Genomic DNA, 24600 nt, shown 5'->3' on the forward strand with positions numbered 1-24600 from the left:
AGACAAAAAGCAACATTAACATGATACAAGAAAACGAACATACCAATTGAAGGTTGCGGGCTACATCCACAGTTAAACATTCTGATGCTAGAATAAAACAAGTCACGCTCACACCTAGACCAAAACATTCCACTTAATGTGCTTATTGTGAGTCCCAATATATTGGACGGTTTCTAGGTCTTGAAAAGCATTAAATACATATCGGCTGTCAGTATATGGATTAAATGACTTATTCGAAAAATGTTGAAAAATTATAGCAATAGTTCACCGCTCAACTATTTGAGCTGAGGCTGATTCTGTTTGTACTACATGTCCTTCTCCATTAACATTGGAAGAACCATCTGTAAAAATTAACATAGCATCCTGTAAAGGATCTTTTGCTACAACTCTAGGGAGAGTAAAGGGTTGTAGTTATGCAAATTGCTGCTGGGGAAAGATTATTAATATGGCCTTCAAACTGAGCAAACACAATTGCCCAAGAATCACTGTTTTCAAATAACCAATCAATTAGTTGTTTAGCATAAGGAGCATTGATCATAACCAGCTCTCTGCCAACCCAACTCCTAGATCCCATCCTGTTCTGTGCTAAGAAAGTTACTGCTTCAAAATAAGGATTTAATATCCTAACTGGCAAAATGGGAAGGTGCAACCATAAAAGCAGATCATTTTGCCATAAAACTGCTGTAGGAGTAAGTTCTGTAGGTAATATACATGCTTACCAAGGCTGACCATAATTAGTATAGTGTACTTGTTGTTTCTATATACTCCATTTGGGAGAGTACCTTTCTGGCAGTTTCTGTAATCCGTCTCCTGGAATTTGGATTACTGTCTCCTATAAAAATTTTTCACTTGGTGGCTCAAGGTCTCCCATAGGATATTTTAAATAATATTTTTACCACTGGATGTTTTATTAAAAGTTTGTAAGCTATCTTTCTAATCCTAGTTGTAAGTCTGCCTAGCTGACAGGCTTAACTTGCTCATTTACATTTTCACAACACTCCTCTGGCTTGAAGCTGCAGTTCCCTGAGGCTACTTTCCTGTAGCTTGGCTGTCAGGTCAGGCTAGTCTCCTAGCTAGGCTATGTGGTGGGGAGAAGGCCATGGCCATCCTGTCTGGGTACTTGGGACCAGGCAGCTGGCCCCTCATTCCCCGCTCTGCCTGGGCAGGTCACAGGCCATGTTCAATGGTCCTACCACAGACCAGCTCAGTCTCATGGAAGATAGGTCACTCATTTGTTTTACATTCGGCAACTTTATAAGAGCACAGAAGGTACTGATTAAATATAGTGAAATCTTGTGATGTTTGCTCTAATATGCCTTAATGACATTAATGTTTCTACTGGTACAATTCCCATGATATTAATTTAGAGATACATAAAGTAATGAAAGCACTTTGCAGTTTTCTCTAAAAATCGTTGTATATATTCTTGTACGACACTTGACCAGCATCCAATTCCTTCTTTTCTTTGTTGCTTGACTTTCCTCAGTTACGGTGGCTTCTTTCTAAGTTTCACATGTTTACAACTCCCCTCAGGATAATCTAACCAGCATTATCAAAGAGAATGACAATTTTGAGAGGCTAAAATCTAGTTTGAAGTGAACTCTTGATTGTGTCGCAATGGTGCTGTGCACGTATTGTCATGCAATACCTTTAATAGCATGCTTTTAAATCTATAGATATGAAATAAGGTGGGACTGAAAGGACATTTTCCAAGATCCTGTGTGATTGCTATCTGTGTTGTGTGGGCACAGGCATCAGTTGGCTTTATTCGCCTGGGTAATATTTTGTACGGTGTCTCCATCCCATCACTTTACTATGCACACCACTGCCTTGCACACATACAGGTGAGAGTCCTTCCACTGAGGAGCGGCAGCCATAGTTGGTGGTGGAATGTACAATCATGATAGAGTCTGAGACTCCAAGACAGGTTTGGGCTGAATCACATGATACAGCACAATGAGAAGAGTTTAAAGCCAATTGGGGCTACTAAGCATGACTCTGGCACAAAACATACAAGCAAGCAAGCAGACAAACAAATCGCAAACATGAAATTAACAGAAACAAAAAGACAAACAAGCAAACCAATACTTGGCATATTTCACTTTAATTTTTCTATGAAATGCAAGAACTCTGCAATCAAGCTGACTTTTACATAACTATTAACTCCCAATTAACTATGATATCATTTTAGAATGTTTTCCTTTGAATTTTCTCATCTGTAAAGTAAAGAATAATAACTGTGTGTTTAAATGAAAGCAGTTGCTAGAAGTCTTTACTATAGACTGTATAAAAGTTATTGAATTGTTGTAAAGTTTCAATAAATGTTGTCACATTAAAGAACTGGATAGATCAAAAGAACTAAACCAAAATCAAATTCCGCAAAGATGTGAAATTAAATTATTTTTATCTTTATATAATGTGTGATATATTGTGATTAAATTTAAATTTTACCCAATTGGTGTTTTCTTAGAATTTCAAAAAGAGGAAATATCAGACCAGGTTATAAGCTTGGATCTACCTGAAGATCAACAAGAGGAATTCCGTAACAAACTAAATCTCCTTTTAGAAGAATTAGTTTGTCAGAGGTAATTTATGGAATTAAAGTATTGTTAATCAAGTCTTTCAAATGGGAAAATGATGGTCTCATGATGCTTTGAGTGAGTTTAAGAGAAATGGTTTCTGGGTGAATTAATTGGTGTAGGGATGGATTGTGTTTGAGTGGGGCATGGTAGATGACTGACAGCTGGATCAATGATGGGATATTCTCTAGAAAGTGGAAGACGTGCCTTTTAGACCTTCTCTTCTGCATCTTACTTGTCATCTGCTCATGTCCTCTCAATGAAGCCAGTACAGCCACTGCAACCTCTCTAGTCAGGGAAAGAGGAGCCACCTTCTTCCGCGTTCTTTGTCACCTTCTACATACAATCCCTAATGGAGGACACTCCATTGCATGTGCATATGTCATCTGTCATGCTTTGCTCCTTCCCTATTAAGCTACTTTAAAAGATTTCCTTTTTCTTCATTTTACTGAAAATTATTTTTTCTCATATAATATATCCTGATTACAGTCTTCCCTCTATTCCTTCCAGTAGCTCCCCAGGTCTCATACACCCAGATCCACACTCTCTCTGTCACTCATTAGAAAACAAGCAGGCTTCTAATAATATATAATAATATGTTACATACATATAATAATAAAATCAACAAAATAGAATACCATAAAACCAAAAATGTTATAGCAGAGTTGGTCAAGAAAAAGAAACAAAAGTAAAAGAACCTGAGAGAAGGCATAAGAATCAGAGACCCACTCTTTTGCACACCCAGAAATCGCATAAAACACTAAATTAGAAGCATACACGTGTGTGTGTGTGTGTGTGTGTGTGTACCACAGTTGCTGTGAATTCACATGATCTTTGTTCATGTTTAGAGGGTCTTGTTTTCCTGATATATTCTATCCCCTCCGGCTCTTTTAGTGTTTCTATCTGCTCTTCCTCTGGGTTCCCTGATCCCAAACACAAGAGATTTGATGGAGACAACCCATTTAGTTGAGTGTTCCAAGGTCTCTCACTCTCTGCATAATGTCTGACTGAGGGTCTCTATATTTATTCCCTTCTGCTGTAGGAGGAAGCTTCTCTGATGATATAAGAAACGTGTAAGGCACTGAGCTGCTAGTATAACAAAATGTCTTTAGAAGTAATTTTATTGATATGTTTTGTTTTGTGTTTTAGACCAATAGCATTTGGGTTTACTCTACTCCCCTGGGGTATCTAGTCTCAGGTTCTTAATTACTCAATCAGTGCTAGGTGTAGGTTTCATTTTGAAGTGGGCCTTAAGTCAAACCAGTTATCCATTGGTTACTCCCACAAGCTTTGTCTCTCCATTGCTCTAGCATATCTTGCAGGCAGGACAGCACTGTAGATCAATGGGTTTGTGCCTAAATTGGTGTTTATGTTTCTCCTTTGGTAGTGTACAGAGTATGTCTCTATAGCAACGACACCAGAACCTAGGCTCTTTATAGGCAACAGCCCAGTTTCCCCATGATCAGTGTTCTGGATAGGTGTTATCTTTAGCAATAGAGCTTTGTTGCCTGTTTGTAGAGAGTAGCCTATAGTTTGGCAACTGCCTGGGTTGTTTGGGGGATTCTTGTTGGACCCCTTTGGACAATAACTCAATTAGATGTGACACAATTATGGTACTGGAAGCTCATTTGGTGGCAAGAGATGGCCAGCTGGGACTATGTCTCCCACATTATTTGGAAAATTTATTTTGATTACCTTCAGATGTCTATATCTTAGGAAGTGTCTACTGTGTTAGGTTTCCACACTAACTACCCCTCAAATGGCTTTTTGTCTCCCTGATGTTTCTCCCTTATCACTCTCTCTCCTCCCCACTTGATCCTCCCAACACAGACCTTCAATTCTACCCTTCAATATTCTATTTCCCTTTCTTAATGAGTTCTTCCTGTGCCCACTAGTCCCTTACTTTATACTTAATCTCTATGGTTCCATAGATTGTAGCTTGGTTATAATTGACTTAACATCTAATCACAGCAGGAAACTTTAATAATTTTCAATGACCAGGTGATGCAGATGTGCCTGAGGCTTTTAGTCCTTGGTGGGGATGTGCAGAACCTCCTCTGTCTTCCACACGGAGGGCAAGTACAGATATGTCACCTAGTTAATGCCATTGGTCTCGATCTCATCTGTTTCCTTAATAATTCTACTTAACACTCTAAGTGGTACTCACAGCACCAAGATTCTTTTTGGAAAGATTTCTCACTCATAGACACTTAAAGACCACAAAGCTTTTGTTACATATAAAGAGAAGTCAAATTGCATCTCAATCTAACAGGGCTGATTTTTATAAACAGTTAAAACATATGTATTGCATCTTTTCTAAGCTTGAATTCTTGAGGAGTGGTGAAAATTCCAAGGAAAACACAGTCAAGATGGTGAGAAAAGAAACATCTTGAGTATTTTACAGTTCAGTTACTTTAAAGGGACTACCATTCTTTTTGTTAATAAACCACTCTTGCATTTATCACATTTTTTGGCAAGTGTTACACAAAATATTTTTAAAAATCGAATATAGGTGATAAGTTTAGAGAATTTATGCTTTGTATTGATCTACATTTGATTATTATAACAGCATAACTCAATTTGAGTGATTTTTATAATGAAAATAAGCTTATTCAGGTCTCAGTTATGTAAGTTCAAGTTCATGGTGCAGCACCTGCACTACCGGACGGTTTGCGAGTCGGGCAAGGGGCTGGAGATTGAAAAACACACAAAGACATGGTCACTCTTGGAAACAAGAATGCCAGTTTTATTGTGTTAAAGGGCAGCTTATATAGGGCTCTCCCTGACCAATGGCTACGCCCCAGCCCTCAGGATTTTTTAGCTGTAAGCCCACCAGAAACCACTCCTCTGCCATCCGGAACTCATGAGGGTCTTGTACTCAGAGGAGATGCAAGCATAGGAAAACAAATTGTTTATCTGGCAGGCAAGCAGTTATTGAAAATTCAGGGTATGAGGGTCTGCAGTCCCCAACACATGGTGCAAACAGCAATCATGTCAGCTTTAGTGAAAACATGATAGAAGGTATCATAATGACTAAAGTATGTGGGACTGGATGAGTCAAGAGAAGAGAAAGAACATGTTTACAACTCCTACTGGGTTTAACTCACTCTAAGGAGGACTGTTTTAACAATCTATAGGATAAGGGCTTTTAATAATCTCCTACTAAGGTGTTCTCTTAAAGATACTTCTACCTATATACAGCTACATTGAGCACCAACTCTCTGACAGATGAACCCTTGTAGACAAATCACAGCTGTTTGATTTTAGCTTGGGTCTAAAATGAGCAAAGATAGGAGTGCCCCTGGTCTTTCATCTTGTGGATCTTTTGATGTAGGAGGACATGCTGCACTTGTGCACTTTTACCAGGATGCTTATCTAGTAAGCATTGGTGTGAAAGGGTCCCTAGAAAATGCTGTAGGCAAGAGTCATCGGTAGGATGACTAACGTTTAGCACAATCTTCAGCGGAAGTTTGAGTCAGTAAGAGTTGTCAATTCTAATAGCAAGCTTCCAATCACACTTCTTTTTCCCATTAGAATCTTAGGTTAGCCTACAAAGTAATAGGTTTTGCTATGAATTTTCAAGAAAACACAATGTCACTATCCTTTGCCCTGTTCACCAAAGCGCTGTTCCATGACACCTGTATCTCTTTTGCTGCCTTTTATTTTTATGTGCTCTCATAGCCTCCTTTCTAACTCCATCATGTAAAAAGACAAACGTACACACACACGCACACGCACACACACACAAACAGACACATACACACTTAAGTTTAGATTTCACATAGAAAAGAAAAAAGCAGAAGGTTTTATATTTTGTTTTATTTTTAATTGCCTAGGTTCTTAGGCAGAAAGTTGAAACATGATCAGCCTAGTTCCAGTCTTATCATTGGAAAGTTCCTTTCTGGGACAAAACATTTAAGCCAAGAAAAACATGATTAAAAAAGTTGGCTTTACCACTGACGATTATAAAAGCTGTAATCATGCCACTTACACAGATTGGAAGAGGAACAATATTATCACCCTGAAACTCACTATGTAATGTGAGGTAGACAGCATTATACAGCTACTCAAGGAGATGGATATCGTCCGAGATTGACTATAATCAGTGATAGCTTTCAAGACAGAAGAAATCAAACTTGCATTGATGATGAATGGGAATTAGATCCTTAGAAGAAATGTGATGGAGTAAGAACAGTTTGAGAAGCAAATAAATATCTACACCAGAAAGTAAAGCTGAATGTTTTGTTCAACAGCTGCAATTCAGGAGGGAAAGTGATTTAGTATTGTCTAGAATATATTCTCTCTCTCTCTCTCTCTCTCTCTCTCTCTCTCTCTCTCTCTCTCTCTCTCTCTCTTTCTCTAGCAAAGATGATTAAGAAGTATAAGAAGTAAAGAAATATCTCCATGCAGGACGTGAAAATGAATTTCTATGGATCTGTTTTGTTTTTAATTAAAAAGCATGCTTTAAATAATAAGTAATACTATAACATAACGATTTGTATATCTTTATACAGAAGAAAAGAAAAATTCAGGATACATGACCTCTTTCCATAAAACATATTAAAATCATTTTTTCTAAGTGACTCGTACTTTTATTTAATCTAGTCTTCTGGCCTCAAAAGTCTCAAGTCTAAGACTGGGTTTGGATTTCTGATCTTCCTGTCTCCATTTTCAGAGTGTTGGATTATAGACTTGTGTTTATCTAGTTATGAAATACTTTTATTGAGTATAAAAGTCTTCCAAAATGTATAAAACAGCTCCTGAAATTATGTCTTCTTCTTTTTTATTACAGGAACACACATCGTGTCCTTGTAAAGATATATAAAGTCTTTGGGGATTTGTGCAGTCACTTTTTAGGCAGAGAGGACATCATGGACTCCTTAAGGAATGAGAATTTTGATCTACTACTTTTTGATTATTTTGATTTTTGCTCTTACCTGATTGCTGAGAAACTTGAGAAAAAATTTGTGACCTTTCTTCCCACGCAATTTAGCTATATGGACTTTGGGATGCCAAGCCCCTTGTCTTACGTTCCAGTGTGGGGGTCCACTCTAACTGACCAAATGGACTTCTGGGGCCGAGTGAAGAACTTCCTGATGTTCTTTGATTTCTCCCTGAGGCAAAGAGAAATACTTTCTCAATATGATGCCACCATTCAGGAACATTTTGCAGAAGACTCTCGGCCTGTTTTGTCTGACCTTCTACTGAAAGCAGAGCTTTCTTTCGTCAACTCTGATTTTGCCCTTGAATTTGCTCGTCCCTTATTTCCCAACACAGTCTATGTGGGAGGCTTAATGGACAAACCTGCCAGGCCAATACCTCAAGTGAGTGAAACCTCAGCCCTCAGTTTATATTTCACTCAGAAGCTTGCCATGCTTAGGGGGTGTCTACGTTAAAGCTGTGAGGAGAACCCATGACCACAGAAATTCTAAGAAAAAACAACAGCATTTAATTTGGGTGACCTACATTTTCAAAGATTTAATCCATTATACTAGTGACAGGAAACGTGGTAGCATGTAACTGAAGAAGGAACTGAGAGTTCTACATCTTGATCCACAGGCAACAGGAAGTGAACTGTGACACTGGGCATAGCTTGGGCATAGATGTCAATGCTCACTCCCATAGTGACACACTTCCTCCAACAAGGTTACACACATTCCAATAAAGTCATACCTTCTAATAGTGCCACTACCTTTGGGGAGTGTTTTCTTTCAAACCATTATAGGTAGGAATTGTTTCTTGGCAGAGATGCCCTATAAGGCAAGAGGGGCACTCTGAAAGTGCATTTTTAGGGTTGCAAAAGTAGAGTGTTAGAATACCACATGCTAAGTTTGACAATCTTGGTACAAAGTTTGAGTTTCTTTTGTATCTCTGTAGGCCTGGGTTTGCTGGAATAACTTCAGTAGCTAGTCTTGATATTTCCATATTAGTTTTGAGCTATATATAAAATAACTACAGTGAATGTCCACACATATAGTATTTGTTAAGGAGACAGGTTCTTCATAATGAAACAGAAAACACTTTTAGAAGACATGTATGCAGGCATTAGCAGCGACAAGAGGAACTGATTCTGTTGTTCTATTGAGACTGTTGAGCCTTTTGTATTGCATCAAGCTACCATAAACCATCAAAACTGGTATGTAGTTTGCATGTTAAGTGCAGGCTCAGAATTGCTACCACTGAAAATCTAAAAGTGCAGAGAGCTAAGGATATTTGATTGCTTGTTATCTGTTACTGTGGGATTCTCTGTCCCATGCTGGGAGGATCACCTTTGGTTTTGTACAGTGTTGTCCTAGACGTTGAGGTGATGAAGGTTATGTTTCTTCTGCTTTCAATTCAAAGCAGAGAAGATACAGAATTCCTCTAGCTCTCTTTGGTACCAAACTGCCTACACTTCCTTGCAGTGGGTGAGAAGGATGTTTTGGGAAGTGATCTGTGAATGATACATATATATTCTTCTTGGAAGGAGGTTTCTGATATGAGATTTGGATAGAATTTCCTGAAAACCCAAACTTGTGGGATAGGTGTACAGTATATAGATTTGGAAGTTAGACAATCATCATCTGGGTTCCCTGATTGAATTCTGAAGTAGTAGAAGATTAATTTATATTCACAAATTTAGATATGATTGGCAGAGACCTCACCTTCTATACAGGAAGTTCAGATATTGGCACACAGAGATGAAATAGAGTATGGTTAAAAGTAAAGAGTGGGAAGAAATGTTTTGAAGTAAATCCTGACTAAAGAGTCTGAAATCTACTCTGTGTAGTGTTTTGTCATATTTCATAAAAAACCATGGAGAATCAAAATAGACTGTGGTGGTTGTCAGCATAAGGAAAACAGACAATATCAAAACATTCACTGCAGGTTAATGACAATACATAACTATTTGAAATTTTGTGTTTGCAAAACTTCAAAATTTTATTTAAAATATTTTAAACAGTTAATTTACAATGAAATTGGTCATATGTGCACAAAATATGAAATAAAATTGTGAAGAAAATTTAGGAATTTAAAGAAGAAATAAATAATAACTTAAGACTTCAATTCTACAGTTTTTGAATGAAAAGAATATCCATACAAATTATCAATTTGAATAGCACCCTTTATTAGCAGGAACTATTAGAAATATATAGAGTATATTTTAAATTTACTTTTAAGTCATTTTCTGTGCTTGAGTGTTTGCTCTGAATGTGTATGTATGTGTGCCTGGGCCCAGAGGACATCAGAAAAGGGTATTGGATTCCTGGGAGCTAGAGTTGCAGAAGATTGTGAACTGTTATGTGGGAATTTAACTGTTGTCCTCTGGAAGGACAGCTAGTTGTCTTAGCTGCTGAATCAACTCACAAGACCCAAGTGTTCCATCCAACAAGAGCAGGGCACATAGTCTGTAATGCACAAAGCAAATTCCTTGCCTTGCTTCATGCATTAGACAGCACACAGACAAAAGAACCCCAGTAACTTTCAAAATCTTAAATTAATGCAAATAACTCTTGTCACAGTGGCATGAGATAGAAACCAACAGTATGTAAAAACAGACAACACACTATAAAACAGCCGGTGAGGCTAAGGGAACAATCAAGAGGAACATTTGCAAATATTACATATCAAGGAAATGAGACGAAACAGAAGGGGAAAATGGAGTACGATAAAAACAAGACTTAGGTGAAATTTGTAGCTGTTATTTTCATCATTAGTACAGACAAGGTATTTGAAATTGATAACCTAACCCTTCAGTATCAGGCACAGATAATAAAGAGAAAAACTAAACAGGCTGCTAACAGAAAGAGGAGTATTAAAAGAATCACAGTGTAGGTAACTGAAATGATGAATAGAAAAAAATTAGAATCAATACAAACAAAAGAGTAGTACGCTAACAAACCAGTAGAATAACTGAGAAAATAAACAAGAAAGAGTAATAAAATAATTAAGTTATGAAGTAAAAAATTACCTACTATTACTTAAAACAATAAAGATTATAAGGAAATTTAAAAAAATGGTATATCATCAAAATAGTTATCCTACATGAATGGAAAAATGTGTATGTATGTCTGGTAACACAACTGACTCAAGAACAAATAAAAGTCTTAAACTTTTGGCATTTAATTAGACTGAAACAATAATAAAATCTCCAAGGAAATCTAACATAACATGGGTTAACTGGTGAATTAAGTGCAACACTTAAGAATTAATGTTGGGGGAGACCGTTTGTTTGTTCTTGTCTGCTCATCCCTGAAACAATCACTCAGACACTATATTATTTAAATTACTGCTTGGCCCATCACTTAAGTGTATTGCTAGCTAGCTTTTACATCTAGTATTAACCCATTTCCATTATTTTATATTTTACAAGGCTCATGGCTTACTGACAAGGTTCCGGCTGGCAGCTTGCAGCTCTCTCCTCTGGTGGCTCCATGGCATCTCCTTGACTCTGCTTACTCTCTATTTATATCTTTTCTAGCCTGGCTATATTCTGTTAAGTCATTGGCCAAAAGTAGCTTCTTTATTCATTAACCAATTAAAACAATACATATATAAAAGGACTTCCCACACCGTTTCCCTTTTTCTATTTAAATAAAAAGGAAGTTTTTAACTTTAACACAGAAAAATTCATATAACAAAACAGTTATCAAGCAAGGATTATAGTTACAATATTTATATCTACTTTTATTTTTATCATAATTAAGGAAAACTATAATTATAACTATTTTTAACTCCATCAAAGACTCCAGAACGATATAATGTTACCTAAGTTAATAGGAAGTGAATTGTAAGCAACTTCCAAAACTCTAGAATTGACAGAGATGTGTCGCTGCCTGGACAGTCACTGAAAGTTCTTCTGTACTGTTGGGGTATCCATTTGCAGCCTACAGGCCCATAGTATTTAACAGACTTTTCCATGAAGCAAGAAATTTCAAAGGCAATTTTGCCTATATTGGCAGTTTGTCAATCACATTTTTCTGTGTCCTGCAGAATGTCTTGCAGACTCTTTCATGAAGCAGGAACCCAGAAGAATGGTCTCACCTTTAGGCAGGTTCAGCAATCATTTCTCTGTGGGTCCTGTGTGTCCAGTTCATACATCATAGCAACAAGCAGTCCAGACAAGAGCAACTTCTTGCCCAAATGGCTAGCCAATGCCATAAGGAGCCTCTTCAATGCCCATTATGCTCTTGACGTAGATTGGTGCTGCCAAGAGCAGATGTGTCTCACTGTCATGAAAATTCCTAAGTTCTTAAAAATGTTAAATGCCATATTCCATAGGTCTTTGAAAGGTTTTAAGATTATCTAACTAAAATACATCTTTACATATCTAGAAACCTAACTAACATGACTATAAGCTTGACTATTATAAATGACTCTATTAACCCATATCTCATAATTATACATTACATTTTTAAATGAACTGCATAAAACAATACCTTAATCAAGAGCAGAAATATATATATATATTTATATAACAAAATTGATCTTAGATTTGTATCAATAAACCAAGATCCATACCAATGCAAAGTATTCATCTGTCTATAGCATATCCCCCTTTAATGTAAATAATCATTTAGGGAATTTGGGCTTAGTTCTCTCCAAACTGCTTCCTCTATAAATATTGGTGGTGGTTCCACAGAAAAGGAGACTTCTCAACCCATTCTATAAATCTATCATTACCCTGTAACCAAAGCTAGAAAACAACACCAGAAGAGAAGACATTATACACCACAGAAAGTGAAGAAATTTTGTGTATAATATTTTTGGAATTAAAAAAGAATACAGATCATATTGAAAATATTTAGGAGGGGACTCAAGTTATTAAACAAAAAATTGCCCTTAACAATCATTTACTCCTGAACTTAAACTTCTAGAGGTAGCATTCTGTTACTCAAATAAAATCTTGTATGTGTATTTGCTTAGGAGCAATTCATAAGAGCCCAACGATGAAGAGAGGACTATCGCTCTATGCAGTCAATACTCAGAGCAGAGCTTGGGTCTATCAGGGTGTTTTATCATACAGAACACAAGAAAATAAAGTAAAGGTTTATTTAAGTTCAGGATTGATTTTGTGTCATAGCTACCTTGTCTTTCACAAACCACTTCTTTTGCCTTCTTTCCTTCATGATTTTTCTAGGATCTCGAGGATTTTCTCTCTAAGTTTGGAGACTCAGGTTTTGTCCTTGTGGCCCTGGGCTCCATAGCAACCCTGCATCAAACCAAGGAACTTATTAAAGAGATGAACAGTGCCTTTGCTCGCCTCCCTCAAGGCGTGCTGTGGACAGTTAAGGATGCTCATTGGCCCAAAGATGTGAGATTGGCCCCAAATGTCAAAATCGTGGATTGGATTCCCCAGAATGACCTTCTGGGTAAGCATCCCTAGACCTGTTACTTTATTCCAGTTTATGTGCTTTTGGAACTTAATAGATAACGGATGTTTGAATATTTGGACTGGCAGAAGAATAGACTGCTGATAGGTAAAGTTAGATCTCCAGCAGGCAAGCAAAAGCAGCTAGAGTTCTTGGAGCAATCAGTCTGTGTTCTAGACAGGTAACAGCAGCAATTTCCTTATCCTTCCCAACTCAGACAGGTCTCGAGGTCCTAAATAGATATGTACCCTTGACATAACAATATTTAACACTGATCTCTCCAACACAATCTTGAACAATATGTGAACTATAGCTACTCCTTAGAGAAGATGACACTATTCTCACAATGGTGTGAGAACTTTTCAGCATTTTAAAAACACAAATATAAATGTAAGAATGCAGACACATTTTGATAGTTGGCAAAGGACTGGAAACTCAAGAAATTTACATTGATGTTGGGGGATTGAGGCTATAGGAAGCTATTTGAGTGTCAACTCAAGTAACCTCCGAGTATGATATGATTTCCTCTGTACAACAGAGAATTCCCTAAAGTCACATCCCCTCAAATTGTTTCTGTGTGACTTTTTGAGAACCCATCACTTCCACATACAATGACTGAATCAGAATTTTGTACCTAAATTTGTGACTAAAAATAAGCTGGGAAATTTTTCACTTAGTTCTACATTCAGTAAAATTACAGGCTACACACAGAGAATAGACTGGCTTTCCAGGGAACTTGGGCAGATTTTGTGTGAGGTATAATTTGAGATGATTTCTTTATGATCATAAGAAATGTATAGTTGCTTTCAATATGGAGTGACAGATAAGACTGGTAAATACAGAAGTGTCTGATATATCATTAGCTTTTGTAAGTTTCTCTTAAAATGGAGGAGATAATACATAGAATACAAGCTTAGTAAGAGATCAAATGTGGAAAGCAAGAGAAAGCAGAGGCAAGAAATGTAAAAAAGAAAGCATCAATGGTGAAGATGAGGGTGATTAGAAAGACAGAGGAACATGCCTGTCCTTTCCCTCTCTTTATAGCTGTCACTGGGTTCTAAGTGCTTGATAGTTTTGTACTGAAGTAAGGAATCCTTTTGTAGAGGGAAGGCTGGATATCATATCCTAGAACAATGCAAATCTCAAAATACAAAACAGTATATCCATTATGTCCAGTACGTTGGTATTTCTTGGGTCTGCTGCTTTACCTGATATCTGAAACTTTCAGAGTGAAATATTGAATTCTATTTTTTTTTCTTTTGCAACAGCCCATCCTAGTATTCGAGTTTTTGTCACCCATGGTGGAATGAATAGCGTCATGGAGGCCATACAGCATGGAGTACCCATAGTAGGGATTCCATTTTGTTCAGACCAGCCTGATAACTTGGTCCGAATAGAAGCTAAGAAAATTGGTATTTCTGTTCAGCTAGAGACAATCAAGGCAGAGACATTTGCACTTACACTGAAAGAAGTCATAGAAGACAAGAGGTATGCAGTTTTCTAGTGTTGGGCTCCTTTAGGTTGAATGAAGGCCTAACACTAAGGGGTCTGTGTTGTCTGTTTATCAATGAAACCAGAATTTTGTGGGGTGTGGTAAAATGTAGGAGGAGGGAGGTCGCTTGTAATTCCCAGCTGCCTCGATAGCTTAGATCTAAAATAATCACACAGAAACTGTATTAATTAATCACTGCTTGGCCCATTAGGTCTAAGTTCTTATTGATAACTCTTACATGTTTATTTAACCCATTTCTATTAATCTGTGTATCGCCATGTGACAGTGGCTTACTAGCAAAGTTTCAGCAATCTGACTCTGGCAGCAGCTCTATGGTGTCTCTCCAACTCTGCCCTTGTTTCTCCCAGCATTCAGCCTAGCTTTCCCTGAATACCTAAGTTCTGCCTTGCTATAGGTCCAAAGCAGTTTCTTTAGTAATTAATGGTAATCACAACACACAGAGGGGACTCCCACATCACCTCCTCTTTTCTGTTTAAATAAAAAAGAACACTTTATCTTTAACATAGTAAAATTACACACAACAAAACAGTTATCAATCAAGAATTACAGTTGTGTATATTTTATCTTTTATCACAACTAAGGTAAACCATATTGTTCTTATCTATTCTTCAACTTCATCAAAGACTCCAGAAAAATTTTATATCACCTAAGTAAACAGGAAGTACATTGTAAGCAACTCTAGAATTTACAGAGACATCTCACTGCCTGGACAGTCATTCAAAGCTTTTTTTTTTTTTGTATCATTTGGGCATCCATCTTAAGCCTATAGGCCCATAGTATTTAGCAGACTTTTCAATGAAGCAGGAAACTTCAAAGACAGTTCTGCCTATATTGGCAATTTGTCCATCATTTTCTTCTGTGTTCTGCAGAATGTCTAGCAGATTCTTTCATGTAGCAGGAACCCCAAAGAATGATGTAACCTTTAGGCAAGTTGAGCAGTCTTTTCTCTGTGGGCCTGCATGTCCAGTTAAATAGTCCAGGCAAGAGCAGTTTCTTGCTCAATGTATAGCAAACTCCATAAGAAGCCTCATCTTCCTCTCGAAATAAATGGTGTTGTCAGGAGCAGACGTGTCTCACTGCCATGAAAAGTGTTAAGCTCTTAAACATTTTAAATGCATATTCTGTAAGTCTCTGAGAGATTTAAAGAATACCTAACTAACTGAAATATATCTCTATATATCTAGAATATTTAACTAACATGACCACAAGCTTTACTATTATAGATTATTATCTATTAACCTATATTTTAAAATTATACATAGCATTTTTAAATGAGCAGCACAAACACCTTAATCAAGTGCAGAAATATACATATAAGAGAACTGACCTTAAATTTGTGGCAATAAACCAAGATCCATACCAACGCAAAGTATCCATCTCTATAGCATGTCCCCCTTTAAATGTAAACAAACATTTATAGACAATATTTGGGAATATGAGCATAGTTTTGTCCAAACTGCTTCCTGATGATTGTTGGGCATAGTAATTTTTGGGGTGTTCACGGTGACCTTTGGGGGGGTCTTGTTCCATCAAAACATACCAGTTTGGAAGCAATCCACAAGTTCTCATCCTCTGTGGAAACAAGAAGAACCTCTTTTCCAAAGCAATATATCCTTACAACTATATTTTGAATTCAAGATACCTTTAAAATATATATGTTGGCTTAGCTTAGCAGACCATACAATGAAATGTCTCTCTATGCTTGGCTTCTTTACAGTCAAAAATGCAAAGAAAACAGAATAATATACATAATCTAGACTCTCTGTAAATTTTCCATCTTTATGTAGCTTGTTTTTACTCTATTACTTTTTAATATTTATTTTATTATCTTTACTTCTTTAATCTCTGATTGTCTGTACTCTGTCTCTTTAAAGACTTTACCTTTTTTTAAAAAAAAACATTTACTTCTTTTAATAACTCTCTATACTCCTTTTCTTCTCTTTCCCAAGCCTACATTCATTTTTAAAACACACTATGTCTCATTTAGAGGTCTTTTTCATCTGGATTTGTTTTTATTGCATATCTATAATTCTTTACTTTCTTAGGAATGCTTTTTAAAATGCCAAGTACTCCCTAAAACTTAGGTTGCACCATTACTGTGGTATATATGGTACTTCTGGCTTGCCTGCCCAGTCCAGCATGGCAGAGCTTCTAGGGTCCCTGAGAACCATGCACGCCGCCCCACTTTCAGACACACAGCCAGTCCAAATTTCCATAAAGCAAGCCGTATCATGCTGCTCACAAACCCCACCCAAATGCTTGTCTCCCAAAAGAGCCAGAGGTCATGCTGGCATCAAGGCCCAGAAAGCCAGCGAGACTTTTTTGCTATTGTTGAGTCAGGAAAACCTCTCTTAAAGGAGTCATGGCTCTGCTTGCTTCTAGCAAACAGATTCAATTCAAGAATATGCCATTAGCAAATCATGTTTAATTCTGTTCTTTTGTGTCTAGAATTAATTTTTAAGCTTTCTCAGGTTTTACATGGATTTGGTCCACCATGTTGTCATGCCAATTTGTTGCAGCCCCCTCCCACTACAGTAAAATACATGTGTAATGCTTAGGTCCTGCTTTTCCTTTGCTATTACTCTCAATTTTAGGTAGGTGCTCAGAATATGCTTCTACCTGATGTGGTGTGATGATTTCTTCTACACACATTATGTTTATGGCCTCTTATATTTTAGGTACTGATAAGAAAATTCCAATTGAAGCAGGAGAGAACAGTTGTGGCTGATCCCCTGACTCACCATATATGTACAGAATTTCAACTGAATTAGAAGAGGACTGTCGTAGGATATGCCATGACCAAGGCTGTGTATAAGATAAGGCATTCAATTTGGCCTTGCTTACAGTTTCATAGGGTTAGTGCAGGGTGATTATGTCGACAAGTGTGACTGCAGGCATGGCACTGGAGCAGTAGCTGGGGGCTTACATCTTGACCAGCAGGGAGGAGGCAGAAAGATCAAGACTGGTCCTGGTGTGGGCCTTTTGATACTCTCCAGTGACAAACCTCCTTCAACAAAGTCACAGTTCTTAATCCTTCCTAAAGAGTCCACCAACTGAGAAACAAGAGTTCAAATATCCATGGCTATTGGAGCTACTCTTACGGAAGCCCTGCCAAGGACCTTTGCATCCCTTTTATACAGCTCCTTATGGTCTTTGTGTTATTTCTCACAGGATCATCCCTACAACATTTTACTTTTAGGAGACCATGTACTTGGCTATTATCTTTTCTGTACTTGAGCTCACTCATCATTCACTAGTTTATCTTTGACACTTGGAAAGATTTGTAATAGCTCCATCATGTGTGTCTTTATTGTCTGTCCACACTAGTACATAGAAAACATGCACCATGGGGGAGCACTGCATGTCAGTTTTTGCTCTGCTCCTAATGTCCAAAACAGGCCTGCTATAAAGGAAGAATTCTTAAATCTAGCACAAATGGGGCAGGAACAGAGACAAGAACATATCATTTGCCCATCCAGCATAATGATTTCACAACCAAAGTAGACTAAGTACTCAGTTTTTGATGTCCTAATCACTTTATCAGATATATATTCTATCACATGTATTCAAATATATTTAATGTGAGCACATCTTCAGTACCATAAGTGCAATCTTCACAGACATAGTCATTTTTTTTTTTTAAATTTCTCTTCCATGGTTAATTTTGATCCTTTTTTTTTTTAAAAAAAATTTTTTTTAAAAAAAAGGTTTTCCTTTTTAGTTTTTTATTGAACCCTTAGGACGAGGTAGACAATGTGAAATGTATGCCAACAGTTTTGTTTGAAGCTAACTTATGCATCTGTATCAGAAAAAAAGTGTAGTGTGTTTGTGTGTGTGTATGTGCATATACCTCTGTGCATACACATAGGTGTGTACTTAAGTGTGTATGTATACGTTTTTGTGTGTGTTATAAGGTCTCAAATGTGCACAGCACATTGGTAACACATTCTCTCTGTGTCTGCCCTCAGGTACAAGTCTGCAGCAATGACTGCCAGGGCCATCAGGCGCTCCCACCCCCTCACACCTTCCCAGCGTCTGGTGGGCTGGATTGACCACATCCTACAAACAGGGGGAGGAGCGCATCTAAAGCCCCATGGCTTTCAGCAGCCATGGCATGTGCAGCACCTGCTGGATGTCCTGTTGTTCCTGCTGGGGCTCACTCTGGCCACCTTGTGGCTGTTGAAGAAAGTGCTGGGCTTGTTGCTCAGGCTGCTGTGTGTGGCTAGGAAGGAAAAGAAGGCATAATGGTCAGTTTGACCTGGGGGAGGATGTTGGGAGCTCTGGCTCTTTAAAGGCTTCCCCGTTCCCTAGTACAAGAAACTCCCAGGGTTCTCCTTTTTCCCTCTTCCTGCAGGTGGACCTCCAGTTGTCCTCACTATTTTCTGTGTTTTTCATAATGCTCATACAGTACATTGACTGATGGGGGCTCAGCATTCCCTGCTCTATCTGTACAATCCTTCTTTTCCTGGTCATTGTTTCTCTTTACTCCTTTCTGTCATTCACGGAGTTTTGAGAGTTTCATCCTCTGTGACTTCTAGTCTCTGATTCTTACTTCTCCAATTGCTTTAGATTTAAAAAAAAAAACCCACATATTTACAAATTTCACTTACTCCTATATATTTTTCTTTTCTTTTAGTCTCTCTTTAGAGTTCAGAATATTTGTCCAGTTTCAAGATTCAATATGAACAAATTTTACTGACAATGACAACAAATGAATAAAGTAAATTATTTTTTCTTAGTAAAATCAAAATTAAAGTTCATAGAAAATTGAAGTGTCATGAGACCTAAGCTTTATGTGACTGATATGATAGATTTATTTTCTTCTGTCAGAGAAATTAAAGTAAAGAAAAGAAGCCACAGTCTATCCACTTATTGAAGTCACAACTATGTGCAAAACAGAATAAACCAGAGATTTATAAATTGATACAGAATGAACTTCACTGCTGCTAAGTAAGAAGATACAAAGAGAAGTGATAAATATTGAATGTCCCATTTTTAAGATGGTGAAAGTTGAGCAACAGCAAGGAATGCATGGCCATTCTTAATAAAACATTCTTTATCCTTGAAAGCAAGTGTACATGGAAAATCCCATGCGGGGTCATCTGCAGCATGGATGAGGAACACATATCACAGCTCATGTTACACACAGAAGCCAGAATATAAGGTGGGCTTATAAAATAAAAAAATAAAATATACACAGAAACAAATGCAGCTCTTTTCATTGGCATCGTTATAATGATGAAAAGCATGAAAGAACCTAATAGAATATGAGTTGAGAAAGCTTAAATTGTTCATTAATTTATCTGATTAAAGACAAATATAATTTCAAATGACCTTGTAATTTACTATTTGTGTGATGCTCAGACTATACTAGGTTGGAAGAGAGAGGAAGCACACTGAATCCCTGCTGAGTCTCCACATTCTCTTAACTTTTTAAGCAGAGTGTTCTACTGCAAGTACTTCCTGAAATACCGTCTGACTTAGAAATAGATAAAGTTCTTTTTGAGCAGCTGTTTTCTTGTTCCTTCAAGAACACACCTCAACTAATGTTGATTTTCTAAAATAAATCTTGTTTAATTTCTGTGTTAAATCTTCAAATCATACCGCTTACTTTAATGATCTTAAAAAAACCAATGACCACCCTACACTGAGAATACACAGGTAAAATACATAATGAAAAGTGTAATGGAGGCCTTTTTAGAAAGTTCTGGTCCAGTTCTTCTATGATTCCAGGATGGAGGGAGCCTGAGGGGGGGGGAGTATGGAGGAAGGGTGGATGTCAAAGTAACTCAGTTTAAGAAATGTGACTTAGATTTATCTGCCACAGCAAGAACAAACTAGCCTGCGTTTGTTCTGGCAGGGGAGTTGCTCAGAATAATCACGAAACAAATGTAAAATAAAGAATTAAAATAAAGAAGCCAAACAAAACAAATGTGGAAAAGGTAACTTCTCGGTGTGTGAATTACCTCTGCTTGCTCCTAAAGGGTGTGGCTTCATGTCTCACCTGGCAATAAGCCATTCAGGGAGTCATCGTTGTAGAGTCAGGAGAAAGCTGCTGAAGTAATTACGACAATTTTCCAAACATTTCCTTTCTAAAAGTGGAAGATCAGTGTTGAGGCTGTGTTAGAAACCAAACAATTGTCGACAGAACTTCTGCCTGTCATCTTTCCCCCAACAAACAGCATGGGATTTTACAGTCACTGGGATTTCCTAGGTAGCAAGGGTGTAAACTTGAGAAAAGGTAGGACCAACAACATAGGACTAACAGTGAGTTGAGCCCCTCAGACTGTGAGTCTGCCGCAGCATGTCCAGGCCATCCAATTAGCACTAAACGTTTTGATGGGCAGGGGCACTTTAGGAAGACAGAGAAGAAGGAGGGGACACAGGGCCATAGGAGGGTACCTGAGTCCCCAGGGGCAGAAATTCATGTCCATAGTTTCAGCTTGAAGCAATGTGTTGCTACAGATCAGCATTTTAGGTAACTTGATGTTCTTATTTATTCTATAACCTCTGTCACTTCTTCATTTTTAACAATAGGATCTATAAGCTAAAAAGAAAAGTTAAGCTTTGAGAAATTATGTTCCAGTGATCCTCTCCCTAGGCTATCAGAGCACAGATCCCTCCCCCAACCCCTGGGCTAGTTCTTGGAAGAGATGCTTAGACCAAAACCAATATCATTTAGCAAAAGCGAAGGAGACAACACTTTGTGAGTGGCGTACGTATGCTGGGTTCCTGGGTAAAAAGTGTTTTGATGATTTGCTGTTAGGATCCTGATGCCCTTGATGAATTTGAACTTAGAGAAATTCTGTTGCAGACCAAAGGGTGAGTAACCATCCTCCCAGCTGGACAGTCCAGTCTCTAGATCCTAGGTCCTGGAGCAAAATCCTGGGCCCTTCCCCAACTCATTTCAGCTGCGCTAGCTAGCAGGCAAGACTGCAGGCAGGCTACTCCACCCCTATCAGACTCTGTAATCTTCAATTCCCACTCTGCTCCCAAATCCACCTCTGCCCTGAGACCTAAGTGGCTCCCTGTACACAGATAGCAACGGCAAAGAGTGGACCAGGAACATCCCCTGAGACACAGACAGTGCCTGCCATGGTTGGATGAGAAGGCAAAGGAAGTGTCTGCACCAATTGGAGGAAGAGATGGGTAGATGCTAATGCAAGAATATATTCAACATTCTAAAGAGCGTTGTGACCTTAGCAGAACCTAGTGGTCCTACAACAGGAAGACCTGAACAAACCAATGCAGAGGAACCAAAAGAAAATGACCTTAAAAACAACTTTTTGAAGATGTTAGAGACCCTTCAAGAGGAAATGAAAAGTTTCCTCGAAGACACTGAGGAAAAGACAAACAAAAAATAGGGAAAAAAATCAATAAATCTCTGAAAGAAAGCCAAGAACAAACAGGTAAAGGAAACAGTTCAAGACTTGAAAATTGAATAATAAGCAACAAAGAAAACACAAACCATGGGATTTCTCGAAACGGAAAACCTGGGTACATGAACAGGAACTACAGATTCAAACATAACCAACAGAATGCAGGAGATGGAGGAGGGAATCTCAGGTATTGAAGATAAAATAGAGGAAATAGATTCATCAATCAAAGAAAACAAAGTCATTAAAGTCATAACACAAAATGTACAGGAAATGTGGGACCAAACTTAAAAACACTAGGGTTAGAAGAAGGAAAACAATTCCAGATTAAAGGCACAAAAACATATTCAACAAAATCATAGGAGAAATCCTTACCAACCTAAATAAGAAAATGCCTATGAAGGTACAAGAGGCTTTCAGAACACCAAATAGACTGCACCAAAAAGTCCCCTTACTACATAGTAATCAAAACACAAAATATATAGAATAATGAAAGAATTTCAAAAGCTGCAAAGGGAAAAATCTAAGTAACATATGAAGGCAGACCCATCAGAATTACACCTGACTTCTAAAGGGAGACTCTGAAAGCCAGATGGTCCTAGATAGACATTAGCTGGGGGGCAGTAGTGATGTGGAACCCCAACCCTGGGGAGGCAGAGGCAGGCGGATCTCTGTGAGTTGGAGGCCAGCCTGATCTACAGAGCGAGTTCCAGGACAGGCACCATAGCTACACAGAGAAACCCTGTTTCAAAAAAAACGAGAGAGAGAGAGAGAGAGAGAGAGAGAGAGAGAGAGAGAGAGAGAGAGATATCACAGATGCCAGTACAGATTACTACATCCAATAAAACTTTCAAATCACCATAGATGGGGAATAATACATTCCATGACAAAAGTAAGTTCAAACAATACCTATCTACAAATCCAGCCCTACAGAAAGCACTAGAATGAAAACTCCAACCCCAAGGAAGTTTGCTGCACCCATGAAACTACAGACAATAGATAATCCCACACCAGCAAATCCTAAAGAAGGAAACCACATACACATTACCACCAAAAATAACAGGAATTAACACTCATTGGTCATTAATATCACTTAACATCAGTGGACTCAACTCACCTATTAAAAGATACAGGGTATCACAATAGCTACAAAAACAAGATCCATCCTTCTGCTGTATAAAAAAAATCACAGTTCAATGTCAAAGACAGAGATTACCTCAGAATAAAGGTTTGGGAAAGGACTTCCAATCAAATGGACCTAAGAAGCAAGCTGGTGTAGCTATCCTAATATATAACAAAATAGACCTCAAACTAAAGGTAATCAGAAGATATGAAGAAGGATATTTCATATTTATCGCAGCAAACATTCACGAAGATAAATTTTCAGTCCTGAACATTTGTGCCTGAAATACAAGGGCCCCCACATTGTAAAAGAAACATTACTAAAGCTTAAATCACACACAAAACCCCACACGCTAATAGTGGGAGATTTCAACACCCCACTCTCACCAATAAACATGGCTACTGGACAGAAAATATCCAGAAAAATAATGGAACTAACAGATATCATGACTCAAATGGGCTTAATAGACATCTATAGAAAATTCCACCCGAAGATAAGACAATATACCTTCTTAATTGAACCTCATTGAACCTTCTCTAAAATCCACCACATACTTGATTGCTGTTATTTTTATCTTTTGTAATTTGTTTCCCCATAAAGCTTATATTAAACTGCAGATTTTGTGTCATAAAGTGTTTGATGCAACCTTCATCTTTGTAGATGCAGCATAAAGAGAGACACAGGAGTCCTTGAATGGCACGCTGAGCAGATTTCTCTCTCATAGTCAGAAATGCCAAAGAGGCTGATACGTAACAAGTAATTTCTAATGAAGGAAGAAGTTTATTATGGAGCAGTACTCCCCCACTCTCAACTGCTACCTAATTCTTAGAGACAGCAGTTGGTTCATCCTCATAGTCTGTAACATTGCTTAGCAGAGAACAAGGCCAATATTTAGAATCAACTCTAATAAGGTCACTGCAGGAACAAGTATTTGCCAGTTGTGCCAAAAAAGAGCTCTTTAGGTGCAAATATCAGAAGAGCTGACCATAAATGGGTTAGAAAAACAATAGAAATCACACGGCAGTAGTGTTACATCAGGAGGTAGTGACATTGTTTATACAGCTCTATGATGTTAGTGATCTAAGATGTTTGAGGTTTATAGCATGAGCCCCCTCTCCCTTCCTTCAGGAAGATGTAGAGTTTGTTGTTGCTCGCTTGTGCTTGCACGTGGGAAGATGGTGTAATGCTTCCATTCTGCTTTATGATGCTCATTCAGAGCCATGGATTCAAATCTTAATTGTTTTGTCTTCAGGTAAAGTCTGAACTTAGGCCACGAGCACATTTTTGTGAATTTGTGGCTAGTGAGAGGTCTTGAGGAAAAATCGTAGGTGTTTTCCTGGGAAATTAGCTTATTATTGCCACTATTGGAGATTTTAGAACTGGAACCTGGCTTAAAGGATAACAGATATGGCAATAGGATCCAAGTAAAGAAATGACAGAGGAGGCAGACAGAGTCTTGTAAGTTAGTGAATGGGCCTATAAAATGGTCACGGTACATGTCACTTCAAGATGCTGTCATTGGAAGGATTTCTCAAGGTCCTTTCAGTCACAGTTTAGAGAGTTCTATTGAAGCAATAAAGAGGATACTGTGGCTAAAGGTCAAGTTAAATATTAATTCTCCATCTATTGATCTATCAACTCTGTTTATGAAAGGTGA

General features: G+C 37.9%; 1 protein-coding gene across 1 annotated transcript in view; it reads left to right on the forward strand.

The window, feature by feature from the left end:
- The window catches only part of Ugt3a2 (UDP glycosyltransferase family 3 member A2), a 32341-nt gene extending 12307 nt beyond the window's left edge, over window positions 1–20034 (forward strand). The window contains exons 3-7 of the mRNA XM_050138921.1: window positions 2471–2585; window positions 7372–7903; window positions 12700–12931; window positions 14200–14419; window positions 18413–20034. Coding sequence (XP_049994878.1) covers window positions 2471–2585; window positions 7372–7903; window positions 12700–12931; window positions 14200–14419; window positions 18413–18689 — 1376 coding nt within the window. The 3' untranslated portion in view covers window positions 18690–20034. The remainder of the gene's footprint in view (window positions 1–2470; window positions 2586–7371; window positions 7904–12699; window positions 12932–14199; window positions 14420–18412) is intronic.
- The last annotated feature ends 4566 nt before the right edge of the window (window positions 20035–24600 follow it).

Source organism: Alexandromys fortis, unplaced genomic scaffold (assembly GCF_014885135.2).
Source record: "Alexandromys fortis isolate MF-2015 unplaced genomic scaffold, M_Fortis_MF-2015_v1.1 scaffold_37, whole genome shotgun sequence".
NCBI lineage: Eukaryota > Metazoa > Chordata > Mammalia > Rodentia > Cricetidae > Alexandromys > Alexandromys fortis.